Raw genomic sequence first — 13,822 nt, forward strand, 5'->3', positions numbered from 1 at the left:
TATATATATATATATATATATATATAAAATGATGCCTTCACAAGGCGATGAGGGGCACTAACAATAGTTGTGTTGAGGGTGGCTAAAAGACTGGTATAAACAGAAAATATGCTTTTGACTTTTGAATTTCATTCTATGTGCATGCCTAATCTGGCTAAATGAAAACATTGCCCTCAAATTCTCAATCAGGAATCAATCTACATAAGTCTTATGAAGTATTCTGAACCATGTGATAAATTAGGAGTCTGGGTGTATCAAGAGAACAAAAGTTTTCTGGAAATGCACAAAATTATAGATAGATGGACTATTCCTGGGGTAGTTTTATGAAAGCTAACAATAATAGCTGTGGAAGAATGTGAACAGATAGTCCTGAAAAGACAACTCCAACCATAAGGAGAAGTCAGGTAAACAAACGTCACACAACACATTTGTGAAGGGATGGAAGGTGCGAGGGAAGGCTTGCATTACATTTCATTTATTTATTTGTGTGTGTGGGGGGGGAGCACACGTGTGGAGGGCAGAGGACAACTGATGGGAGTTGACTCTCTCCTTTCCACTCACGTGACTCCCGGAGATTAAACTTGTCAGACTTGGTAGCAAGTGCTTTTACCTACTGAGCGACCTCGCTTGCCTAAGAGGTAGTTTTTCGTTTGTTTGGTTGGTTTTGGGTTTTTGTTTTTGTTTTTTTTGTTTTTTGTTTTGTTGTTTTGTTTTTTTACAACAAGGTGGAGGAAAAACCATGAGACGGAAGTGCTGCCACCACATAAAGGAAGACAAAGGGAGGGCAGAGTGCATTAAGAACAAGGTGGTAGACTGGAGAAAGGTGCAGACAGGGAACAAAAATGTTTAGTTTTCTTCTTTTGTTTCCCTTTGGTAACTTCTGTTCACAATTGCTATAGTCTCTGGTCTTCTTTGAACTCTAGACACTGGCTAGCAAGGACTACTACTAATGTCTCCGTAAGTCATCCACTGATTCCGCCTATATCCACCCATCTGGTTGGGTACCTTCCCCCAGTCTTTCATAGCTAGTTTCTGTGCAGCCTCTAGGCCTGCTTAGCACTAAGACTAACAAAATCAGCTAATTTAAAGCAAGTGAGTTTAACACTGCGCCACCCATCAAGGGACTATCAACACATGGTGCTTCATTAAGAATAGCATAGTTTGAGTTCATTCTGACATATTTTATTTTCTTTAGAATGTTTTTAGAATATGAATACCAGGTCAGGCTAGCTTAGTGTCCTCAGCTATTATTCAGTGATCATCAAAAAACTGCTCTGGGTCTTATAAAGGTCTTTCTGAATACAAATCTTATTTTCCATCACCACATTTTATTTTTTAACTTAAAACCACCTTAAATATAAAACCAACCATAATCCAAACACGAGTGTGCTTGGTAGTGGGTTCATTTTCCAGCACATTACAGAGAAGTATCTCAAAGAGGCGTGTGAGAGAGACAACTGCATTGATGTTACTTGTAGGAATTAGTTCCTGCAAAGGGAAAATGATAAAATGCTTTTGAAAATTTCCATCTTATTTGGAGAAGAAATGCAAGTAAACATTTCATTGTATAAAAATGGTAAGAGCATGTACATTATTGACATGTTCTTTTAACTTTTAAGCTTACAGAAAATAAACTGTAGGCACAATAAAACCATGTCTCAAAAGGTTTTAGTTTGGCTTATCATATGACAAACTTTACACAATGTATTCTTATTCTAAATCCCATGACAAATGGAAATTAGGTACTATACAAAGAATAAACAATATTCTAAGGATAGCGGAATGGAGTCTCTTATAGCCAATCATTAAGTTATTTATTCTATGTTTATGAAAGACATATTATATTTATAACCATGGAGCAAGCTGGGAGATGTGGAAATAAGAGACACAATCCCTGGAAAGGAGTCACACTAAAACAAAACAGGCAAATATACTATAGTGAGATAATTCTATGAAGGAGGCAGTCTCAGAAGAGAGAGAAGGTGCTAGAGTGCTTGGGGGAGGAATAGCCCAGAAATTGGTTTCAGGGAAACTGGAGAAGGATAAACAACAAAAGGCCTTCCCAGGGAAGAAGAAGGTGAACTGAATTTTCAAGGAAAATGGAAGTTAGGTAAACAGAGGAGAGGAGGGAAGGATGTTTAAGGCAGTAAAATTATATAACAAATACAGGCAGAGACGGGCTGCTAAGGTGAACTTACAGGATAATATAAAGGCGGGATGACAAAAAAATTATGCTTGAGGAGCAGACAAGAATCAGACTCCAAGAGTCATATGGGCTTGTTAAAGGTCATCATAGGACTAAGGCTCCAAAGGACTTTTAAGTAGGGAATAAACAGGATGAGTGGGCATTTAGAATCTCTGTTCTAACTGTAAGGTGTGGACTGCACCAGAGCAATGCTACTGTAATGATCCAGATAGGAGAGAAGTCAGAACTGAGGCCACACTCTCCAGGGAAGGCTGAGGTATGGAAATGGCTGGAGAGAAGACACATGCAAAGATTACCAAGGAGGATATAAGCCAACATTACTTTAGAACTGGCTGTACATAGAAAATATGACAACTATGAAAAGAAAACCCATCACTCACTACCTGAAAGACAGAGCTTATTTTGTTTTTATTTATTTTTATAGTAGTAGGGATTTCAAACTGAGAAATTGCTAACAACTTTGATTTTCCCTATGAAGTCACCATAAATCATCTTTGCAATGTGGAACTGTCTAGTGCTTTTCTTTTAATACCATATCTTTTCTCTCCCTAAAATTGTATTTTAGGATGGGAAGCCATTGAGTTTCTTCTGGTATCAATATATTAATGATATATGTGCATTGGTGGTCTTCTATATTATGATCCCAAGAATTTATGGTAAAAGATCTTTATAGATGTAACTAAAAATCTGGAGATGAGGACATCATTATGAACTATTCAATAGGCATGAAATCTAAGACCCCAAGTGCCACAGAGGAAAGGCTGTGTGAGGCTGGAAGAAGGGACTATGCAGCCATGAACCACAGAACTGGAGTCACCGGAATCTGGAAGACAAAGGAGAGATTCTCCCTTAGCATTTCCAGGGAAGCACAGCTCTGCCAACACCTTGATGTCAGCCTCTAACCTCCGGAACCATGAGAAAGTAAAGTTCCGTTATTTAGGAAACCACATTTGTAGTAATTTGTTATGATAGCCTCAGGAAAATAGCACAGCATAAAGAATCTTCACAAAATGCTAAACACTCATGTGAGTTTAAAAAGACACATATTTAAAATATTTTAAAATCTATTTTTATTAAAGTGTGTGTGTGTGTGTGTGTGTGTGTGTGTGTGTGTGTGTGTGTGTATGTGTATGTGTGTGTACATATGCGCATCTGAGTGTAGGTGGGCATCAGAGAACCTGGAGTTGGAGTTATAGACAGTTGTGAGCCACTCAACATGGGAGCTGGGAACTGAATGTGGATCCTCTACAAGAGCAGTGTGTATTCTTAACCACTGAGCCATCTCTCTAGCACCTAAAATATTTTTTAAAATATAGGGATTTTTAAAGGTCTAGAAACTATGGCTTGATATAAATACTCTAGTTAAAGTAAATTTAATCTTTTAAGTTATTTGCAATTTAAGCAATATAAAATCAAAGAAGGCTGGGCATGGAAGGGACATGCTTGTAATCTCAGAATTTGGGAGGCAGAGGCAGGAGGATCAGAAATTCAAGGTCATTCTCAGCTATATAGTGAGTTCAAGGCCAAAATAAAAAAAAATAATAAATAAATAAAAGAAAGGTAAAGAGAAACTGGCTTTAGTCAGTCACTCAGCACAGTGACTATAGATTTAGTTAAGTTGGACAGAGTCTTCGGAAATCAGAGTTGAGTCAGAGAATTACAGTGACGTTACCTTGCATTTTTTCTTACGAAATGCTAAAGAAGGTGGTACCAGCCATCTGAAAAGTTCATTCAGCAGAATTTGATATTCTGGTTCACTTAGAGGCTCTCTCAATGAATTCAACCATGAACTCACAAGTGGTTCCCATCCTAACTGTGAAGGTTCCAAATAAATCATACCACAACGACTCACAGTGGCAGGCTGGAGAAAAAAAAGGTTTTCTTTTATCTGACAATTATCAGCTAGCACTTCAAAGTCCATTCATGATCTAGGTCTGCCTGTTTCTACAGTCTAACACACACTAGATGTTCTCTGTTCAGTCAGGTCCTTAGACATCCTATACCTCTTCATGTTTATACATCATCCAGTCATAATTTGAAATGCCCAATCCTAGCTAATCTCTTTGAAGAAGTCTTGACTCTTCTGCAAAACTAGGTTAAACACAAACATCTTCTAAGGTCTTTCTCTCCTCATTACCCCCATGGATACTCAGTTCCCTCCATACTCTAAGAGTACTTATGTGTAACTATGTATTGAGATTATTTATTAGCATGCTTCTCATTCTTTTTAAACATACATTGAGTCTTATTCATTTGTACATCCTTGGTGTTAAACCCATTTTAGGACACAAAATAAAATATTTTGATTCAATTAATGAATAAACCAACAAATAACAAAATACTATTATATCAAGAACTCACGGAAGCCTGTGAAAGGTCCATTGTTTCAAAGATGAGGCTCATCTGAGGAGACATTTGAATGATTTCTCCACTCATAAGGCAAAGCTAAGGGGAAATATTTTTCACATATTTTAAAATTTAGGTAAAAGTAATCTGTTTATAGATAAAGCACATGTTACCATATAAAGACATGAATATGGCTGGAAGCCAGAAAAAACTCTAGTCTAGCCCTGTGTTTATGATGTCTCCTTATCTTCTTTAATCTAAAACACTCCCTCTTTTATCATATATGTTCAAAACTTGAATTCATCATTTCTCTCAATTCTCAACTTTCCCATTATTATTAAACTACCTTATCTCAATCTCCTTGGCTTTGAGATGATTAAATTTTAATAGTATTAGTAACTGTTATTATCAACTATTCATATATCAAATTAATTTCACTACAAAGTCTTTCCCACATCTACTTTTCTCTCAGTTTCCAAAGTCTTTCCCACATTTACTTTTCTCTCGGTTTCCTCTTCGCTCCTACAATCACCATTCTAGACTCAAGTTTACCTTGTCTAGAAGGTCATATGTCAACAGTGAAGCCTCTAACACTTCTGGATTCAACTCCTTAGGTATAAAATAGAACGGCAAAGAGTTGCATTGTGTAATATGGTAGCTGCTAGTCATGCAGAGCTATTTGTATTTAAGTGACCAATGTAAAATTAAATGAAGTTTAAAGTTCAGTTCTTTAGCACTGATTTTCTTGGTGCCAAAGAGGAAGTGAGGGCCTTATGCATGCTAGGCAGGCACTCTACTTCTGGGCTCTCTCCCCACCCCAAGGTCAGGTCTCCAGCTATACTAAGCCATTCTGCAAATGAAATGTTAACAAGCCATATGTGACTGATTGATGGCTACATTAACAGTGCAGACATTTCCAGAACTGTAGGAAAAGTTTTACTTGAGAGAACTCGTCTAGAATACTTTTCAAATGTATATCAGATTATACCAGTAAACACTCTTCTACTTGCTACCAAGTTAAGATAACATCATCACTCACTCTACTGTGTTGTCTACCAACCTCTTAGACTTCACCATCAAGGGCAAGTCAGCCGTCTAGCAACCCTTGCCTTGCTATCACCTACCAGGTCCCAGTGATTCTCTCCTCATCAAAGCCCTCAGCACTTGGCCCAGTTGAATTCTAACTCCAGCCTGAGCATTTTAAAACAATAACATCTTATGTTCCTGACCATCCTGTCTTCATTTGTTTTTTATTTACTTTGTTCCAGCCATTCATTTCATATATCTGGAAATTTACCTCTTGAAAAAAAAAAAACAAACCTAAGTAATTCTGAACTATTAAATTCAAGCGTCTTAGTCTCTGTCCACAGCTCCAGCCATCCAGTTCTCCTTCCCACGACACCTAATACACTTTTTCCCCTTTCACTAAAAATACATTTTCTTCTAACATAATATACCCTGATTACAGTTTCCACTCCTCTACTCCTACCAGTTCTTTCCTAATACACTTTCTCGTCATTTTTGTAAGGAATTTCTCATCATGGCTGGTCTTATCTCCTTTGTTAGGTAAGTTCTGCTTTATATCCATTGCTTCTACTATCCTCATACCATTGTCTTTGAAGTCTTTGTATATTTCCAGTGTGTCACTGGGTTTGGGCTTTGAGGTTTCAAAAGTCCATGCCAAGCCCAGAGTATCTCTCTCTGCCTATGGATCATGATATCACTCTCAGCTACTGCTCCAGTGCCTGCCTGCATGCTTCCATGCTCCCTGTCATGATCACAATGAACTAACCCTCTGAAACTCTAAGCAAGCCCTCAGTCAATGCTTTCTTTCTAAGAGCTGCTTTGGTCATGGTGTCTCTTTGAAGCAACAGAACAGTGACTAAGACAATTATTATGTTAACACAGCAGCCAATATAATACACTTTCATTCTATTAAAAAACAAAAAGACTTACTTTAGCATAGTCTTTACTAAAAAGAAAATTTATAAATGTATTCAATTTTTATTCGCTTTAGCTTATTATATAATCCTAGAATTGCTTAATTATATCTGAATAAGCTCTGCTTTAAACAACAGTGATTTTTACCTTTTTATTATCATCCAAGACTGTATTCATACTCTCTATCCACAAAGTGTCAATAGGACCATCAAATACAACCCATTTCCGATCAGGGGTTTCTGCTAAGGCAAATTCCCTAAACGTGTTTGCCACAATGCCATCAGTCCACTGAGGAAAAAAGGAAAAGCTGAAAAGCTTCCTTCATAAAATAAATTGTATTTATCATTAAAAACATTGAGATACTTCTAGATTCTTGCTTTAATATGCACTGTCACAGGCAAGAGTGTTATCTTGTAGATTACCTCATGAGACACTGGGTCAAACTGCCCAAAAAGCTGGCCCATAGTAATTGACTTCGGATTTACAGTCCTGTACATGACCTTTTCTTCCTCTCCATAATTGCGTTCATTCATAAGACTTAAAGTATCAGCCAGCACATGCAGAACTTTTGTCTTAGCAGCAAAAGGCTCTCCTACCAGCATAAAACTATGAAAGAGAATTATACAATAAGATGGTAAAATATGACCAATTAAATTATTTATACCAGGATAGAAAACATCACTCTGTGTTAATCACCATATATAATTTTTGAATCTCTAAAATGTTTCCTCAGGTAGATGAAAATACACTTCACTTCTAAACTGATCGAATCTACACTGAATTTTCCACGTTTATAACACTATCAAAAATAGACTATAATAGAAAGTCTCTAAGTGACAAAAAATTTATTATTTATATATTCTTAAAATAAAAGCTAAGGCATGGGAAGAACTGTTTCTAAAGCTTTCAATTGCTGTAGTGGCACAATGCTCTTTACCAAAGATTTCCAGACCTCCTCCTGGCACACAGGCCTCCTTGCCACTCTTGTGGAAACATGAGGTAACTAATTCCAACCAATGAGTCGTACAAGGTAGATAATTGCCAGTAAGGGAATTGACAGAGCTCTGTCACCCCTCTAGTAAGACTGTAATCCACAACGGTGAGGTGGTGGCTGCTCTTTATGACTATGATAAACAGAGTCTCCCTGATAACCTATACATGAACATACAGTATGAGCGGAAAAATACACCTTTGCATTGTAAATCACTCACATTTGGCCCTGGTTGTTCCTACAGTGTAGTCAGCCCATTCTAGGGAGGATGTTCTTGTCAAAATAGAAGAAAACCAAAATATATGGCATTGGCTTAGAAACCAGAGCAAATGAAGTCTCCAGAGGATAAATAATTGACAATTGCTGTTATACAATGGTAAAACATTTGATGAATTTGATCATTTAGATAACTTGGAAGACAGATAACACACCTAATGAAGGGGAAAGGGTAGTGAATACGGTGTTATTTGGTACAATGGAAGGATGTGGCTGGATTTAACAAGAAACTATAAACAATGAGCACAGAGAATGTGAGGGAGGTCTGTCTCCAGGTAGGTGTGTAAGAGAACAGAGGGAGTTCAGAAATTCAGGGACCTAGAGAATTCTCATGCACGTTGGTAAAAAATTAAGAACACTTTCCAACAATGAAAACTCAGAATGACATAAAGGATGAAATCAAGGACAGAGCTACTTTATCACATGTCCATTTACACATCTATGAAGGATTAATGTGGTTCTCAGTACAGAAGTCCCCCAGTCTTTGGAAGTTATTGTGGTGATATTTTATTTGTGCTGAAATGTGGTGATATTTTATTTGTATGCTAATAAAATTTGCCTGGAGATCAGAGGAAATAGCAAGCCAGTAAACACAAAAGTCATGCAGTGGTAGCACAGCCCTTAATCCGGTCACATGGCAGGCAGAGTCTCTGTGTGTTCAAGGACACACTAGGGAACAGCCAAGCGTGGTGACACACGCCTTTAATCCAGGTACCAACCATAGAGACCTGGAGGTCAGTACAGACAGGCAGTGACAAGGAAGTGAGGTAGCTGGGCTAAGAGCCAATGAGAGGGCAGAACAGCAAGGCAATAAAGGCGTGGGTAGACAGGAAGTAGCCCCCTTTTGGTAGCTGCAGAGCTGCAGAGGTAAGGTTGGTGGCTATAACTATTTCCCTGATCTCTAAGGCTTTCATCCCCATATTTGGCTCCGTGTTTCTTATTTAATAAGACCATTTAGAAATTCGTCTACAAGTTATGTTCTAGTTCACCAGTAGATACCTAAAACCATGTGTACTATAGAAGTGTATACAATACTATGTTTTTTTCCTGCATATTCATAACTATTATAAAGGTTAATTTATAAATTGGACATAGTAAGAGACTAACAGTAGCTAGTCATAAAATAGAATAATTACAACAATATTCTTTGGGAAAATTATATGACAGTGCCCTCTCTCTCTCTCTCTCAAGTTGTAAAATTGTCCTTTTAGTATTTTTAGACTGCAGTTAGTTGATTGTGGTTAAATAAAGCCATGGAAATAAAAACTGTGGGTAAGGAGGGCTACCATAATCATTTTAGGAGAAGAAGGTTTGATGAAAACAGGCTAGAGGCATAGAATCTACTAAGCCTGGCAGGGTTAAGGTTACCACAAGGATTTAGAGAAATATGACACTAAAACTGTACTTAAGGCAGATGGAGGATAAAACACATAAAAGCTGCTTCAATTTCTGAAGATGTCTACTGATTTCTACCTCCTGATTCTGTTCTAACAACATATATAGATACTCAACCCTGGATGCATGAGGATTATTTACTATTCCTTCATTTTAGTATTTGTTTGAAATTTTGCATAATACAAAGTTGTTTTCTTTTCTTTTCTTTTTTTTTTTTTTTTTTTTGGTTTTTCGAGACAGGGTTTCTCTGTGTAGTTTTGCGCCTTTTCTGGAACTCCCTCTGTAGTCCAGGCTGGCCTCGAACTCATAGAGATCCCAGAGTGCTGGGATTAAAGGTGTGCGCTACCACCGCCCGGCCAAAGTTGTTTTCTTTAACTTTACAAAAATCGTGATTGCCGGGCGGTGGTGGTGCACGCCCTTAATCCCAGCACTCAGGAGGCAGAGCCAGGCGGATCTCTGTGAGTTCGAGGCCAGCCTGGACTACCAAGTGAGTTCCAGGAAAGGCGCAAAGCTACACAGAGAAACCCTGTCTTGAAAAAACAACAACAAAAAAAAATCCTGATTATTGGACCCTAACTTTCTGTAAGCAGGAAATGGCTGGAATCGTTTTTCAGTTACTATGAATAACATTTTTCTTTCTTGTTACTTCATGCATATTAAGGAAAGAAGACAAAAATAGGAAGACCTTTCAAAGGTTAAGTCTAGTCCCTTGGAAAACAGCTGATGAGAAAGTTCCTCTCAGGAAACAAAAATCAAGCAGAGTTAGATCCAAGATGTTACAAAGAGCCTTAAGGTTACACAATTAAAGAGATCTTGTAAAGGAAAAATACACATATAATTATGAACACAAAATTACATATCTACTTTAATAAAACCTTATAAAATCAATTATGTACATAAAATGCTTACAGCTGCTTGGATGATTCCCTACAAGGAAGAGATCCTGAAGCTTAACCTCCATTAGTTTCACAGTAAATCCATCTCTGGAAATGGGGCCATCATGTGTCCAAGTGGATTTCAGAATTGCTATCTAACAGTGTGTTCCTCCAGTTTCTGGGACAGGATCTTCATATATAGGCCAATTTGGCCTGGAATTCAAGATCCTCCTGCTTCACATGATTATAAGCTAGGGTTACGGGCATGCACCCCCATTCCTGGTTCTGTGTTTTAGCTATAAGCTACTGAGAAAGGAGAAGTTATTTGTTCCTTGTCCTCCTAATATAAAAAGTTTATTGCTTCTCTTTTTTTCTTTTTTCTTTTCTTCGAGACAGGGTTTCTCTGTGTAGTTTTGCGCCTTTCCTGGATCTCACTCTGTAGACCAGGCTGGCCTCAAATTCACAAACATCCGCCTACCTCTGCCTCCTGAGTGCTGGGATTAAAGGCGTGCACCACCACCACCTGGCTCTTTTGGTTCTTTAGTTTAAGATAACATCAAACTATGGCAGATAATCAATACTCTTACCCATGTCGAACAATCATCATTTCATACGTCTGAATAATTTTTTCAAGAAAAAATTTAACAGGCTGAAGATTATGTACTTGGCAGGTTTCATATGCACATTCCAAAAATTCCTGAAATAAAAGTGGAATGTGTTTCTATGAAATGTTATTAAAAATCATGTTAGAAAGTTTTATATTTTCAAATTAAAAAGAATATTTAAAACTAAAACGCCTTTAATATATCAATGTAAGTTATTAATGATCACAACATCCTAGCATTGGATATATGTTAAATAAAAATAATTCTTTTTAATGGTGTCTGCCAAAATTCTGTTTTTGGTTAAGACATAAAAGAAAATGCTAGATAATCCTTCATATCACATAGCAACTAGGAATAAACAAGAAGCTAAAAAAATCATTTAAAATTTAAGAGCCATAAGGTACAGTAGATGCAAATCATTCTGAAGGAACTTAAGTTCAGAAATGGTTTAGTCTTTCCTGGGTGTCCTGGCTAGTTTTCTGTCAACTCAACTTGACACAAGATACAGTCATCTAAGAGCAGCTAACCTCAATTGATTGGGCTAATCCATAAGATTGGGCTGCAGGCAAGCCTGTAGGCATTTTTTTCTTTTTTTTTTTATTAAGAAAATTTTTTCATTCATTTTACACACCAATCAAAGATGCCCCTCTTCCCTCCTCCCACCCACTTCAGCCTCCCCCCTACCCACCTCCAACTCCCCTCCACAAGAGGGCAAGGCCTCCAATGGGGAGGCACATCCAGCAGAGGCAAGTCCAAGCCCTTCCCCCTGCCTCAAGTCTGCACAAGGTGTCCCATCATAGGTAGTGGGCTCCAAAAAGCCCCCTCATGCACCAGGGATGGATTCTAATTCTACTGCCAGAGGGCCCCCCAAGCACATCAAGCTACACAATTGTCTCGCCATGTAGAGGGCCTAGTCCAGTCCAATGCAGGCTCCACAGCCATTAATCCAACTAGTTTGGCTTGGTCGTCACTGCAGGTTTCCCCATCATAATCCTGATGCACTTGCTCATAGAATCCCTCCTCTCTCTCTTCCACTGGACTCATGGAGCTCTGCCTGGTGTTTGGCTGTGGATCTTTGCATCTGCCTCCATCAATTATTGGAGAAAAGCTCTGTGATGACAGTTAGGATATTCACCGATCTGATCACTGGGACAAGCCAGTTCAGTTCAGGCACCCTCTCCATTATTTCTAGTGATCAGATCAGTGACACTGGCACAGCCCATTGTGGGTAGTGCCATCCCTGGGCTGGTGGTCCTAGGTTCTATAAGAAAGCAGGCTGAGCAAGTCATGAGAGGTAAGCCAGTAAGCAGCACTCCTCCATGGCCTCTGCATCAGCTCCTGCCTCCAGGTTCCTGCCCTTTTTGAGTTCCTGTTCTGACTGCCTTCAATGATGAACTGTGATATTGAAGTGTAAGTTAAAGAAATCCTTTTCTCCCTAAGTTGATTTTGGTCATGGCATTTCATTGCAGCAATAGAGGCCCTATTCAGACACTGGGCGAACACAGCTACAGCTCTTTTAAAGTCCTCTTTAGGGTAGTGCACACCTTTAATCCCAGCACTTGGGAGCAAAAGCAGGTAGAAATATATGAGTTTTAGACCAGTCTGACATAGTTAGATCCAAGCCAGCCAGGGATACATTGTGAGACCCTGTCTCAACCCTGCCCTGACTCCCCTTCCCAAAAAATAAATTCCTGCTGGAGGAAATGACCTATACTACAGCTGGATAGCACACAAAAAACGTGGAAGAATGAAACTCATTGTTAAGAGTAAGTATACCCTAAGAACCAGCTATTGGGCATATACCCAAAAGATGCTTCATCTTCCCATGGTAACATTTGTTCAACCATGTTCACTGCTGATCTAGTCATAATAGCCAGACATGGGAAACAAACTAAATGTCTTTCAGCAGAAGAATAGATAAAGAAAATGTGGTATATTTACACAATGGAGTATTACTCGGCCATTTAAAAAAAATGGAATCATGAGTTTCACAGGCAAATACATGGAACTTGAAAAATCACCTCGAGTGAGGTATCCCAGACCCAGAAAGTCATATATGGTATGCACTTGTTTATATGTGGATATTAGCTGTTAAGTCAAAGACAACAAAGTGACCATTTGTAGAACCACAGAGTGTAGGAATAGGGTAAGGGGGACAGCTAGATCTTGTTAGGAAAGGGAACTAGAATAGATATGTAAGAATTGAAGAGGTCGGACTGGAATGGGGGATCAAGTGGGAAGGGGAAGGAGGGATGGGAAGAAGGAATATGAAGAGAGACAGCTAAACTTAAGGGGCATTTGAAAGGTAGTATGGAACATAATATAATAGAAGCTTCCTAAAATAGATACATATATGAAGGTAATCTAAATGAAATTAACAAATTATGGGGAAGACAGTGTCCCAGCTGGCAAATGAAGCTTCCAGTACCAGGACTGGGTTTCATCTAATTGAGTTGTTGGCCAAAGCAGTCCCATGACAACCAAACAAGCCAGGCTGTTGCCAAGACTGTAAGTAGTTCTCCACAAACTGACAGCAAGACCCCTTGCTGAGGACATCTACACAATTTATTGAATATAGAGAAGTCGAGCTGGTGTCTACATAGCGCCTTCACTCCTACTTCTAGCATCTTTGGTACAGGAAGGCACTCTGTATGCTACCAAAGGAGAAACAGACACCAAGCCAGCCACAAATCCTTTCACCTACAACGGTATCCTGCCTGCAAGACACGCTAGGGAAACGGTGACACAAAGCTTGTCGGAGTAACCAAGCAATATCTGAAGGCCTACTCCATGAGATGGAACCCATAGCCAGCACTGCTTGGGTGACCAAGAATCAGAGATTAGATAGTCCAGGGACCTAGGGTAAAACCAAATACTACTGTTCTAAATGCCCCCCCAAATACCCATAGCAATAAAGTGACTCCTAATGACATTCAGCGATACTCCCTATATTCACAGATCAGTGTCTTACTCAGCCATCATCAGAGAAGCTTCCATCTACAGAAAATAGAAACAAATACAGAGACCCACAGCCAGGCATTATGCAAAGTGTGAACGACCTTGGAATACTCAGCCTTAAATACGTCTCTATCATGTCCCTCCCCTCAGGGCACAGGGAACCCCGTGGAAGAGGAAGTGGAAAGAGCCAGAGGGGTTGGAGGACATCAAGGAGATGGAACCATTTAAA

The 13,822-nt window shown here is 38.9% G+C and overlaps 1 protein-coding gene across 2 annotated transcripts in view; it reads right to left on the reverse strand.

The window, feature by feature from the left end:
* The window catches only part of Dnah12 (dynein axonemal heavy chain 12), a 178,081-nt gene that overhangs the window by 94,980 nt on the left and 69,279 nt on the right, over nucleotides 1-13,822 (reverse strand). The window contains exons 32-37 of one of the 2 annotated variants that reach the window (XM_052733823.1): nucleotides 10,618-10,727; nucleotides 6,916-7,099; nucleotides 6,641-6,781; nucleotides 4,568-4,651; nucleotides 3,879-4,067; nucleotides 1,369-1,488 (exon numbers count right to left, since the gene is read on the reverse strand). In XM_052733823.1, coding sequence (XP_052589783.1) covers nucleotides 1,369-1,488; nucleotides 3,879-4,067; nucleotides 4,568-4,651; nucleotides 6,641-6,781; nucleotides 6,916-7,099; nucleotides 10,618-10,727 — 828 coding nt within the window. Of the gene's footprint in view, nucleotides 1-1,368; nucleotides 1,489-3,878; nucleotides 4,068-4,567; nucleotides 4,652-6,640; nucleotides 6,782-6,915; nucleotides 7,100-10,617; nucleotides 10,728-13,822 lie in introns of those variants that run through there. The other variant, XM_052733824.1, reaches the window with a different exon arrangement.

Source organism: Peromyscus californicus, unplaced genomic scaffold (genome assembly GCF_007827085.1).
Source record: "Peromyscus californicus insignis strain IS unplaced genomic scaffold, ASM782708v3 Scaffold_12__1_contigs__length_115047231, whole genome shotgun sequence".
Classification (NCBI taxonomy): domain Eukaryota; kingdom Metazoa; phylum Chordata; class Mammalia; order Rodentia; family Cricetidae; genus Peromyscus; species Peromyscus californicus.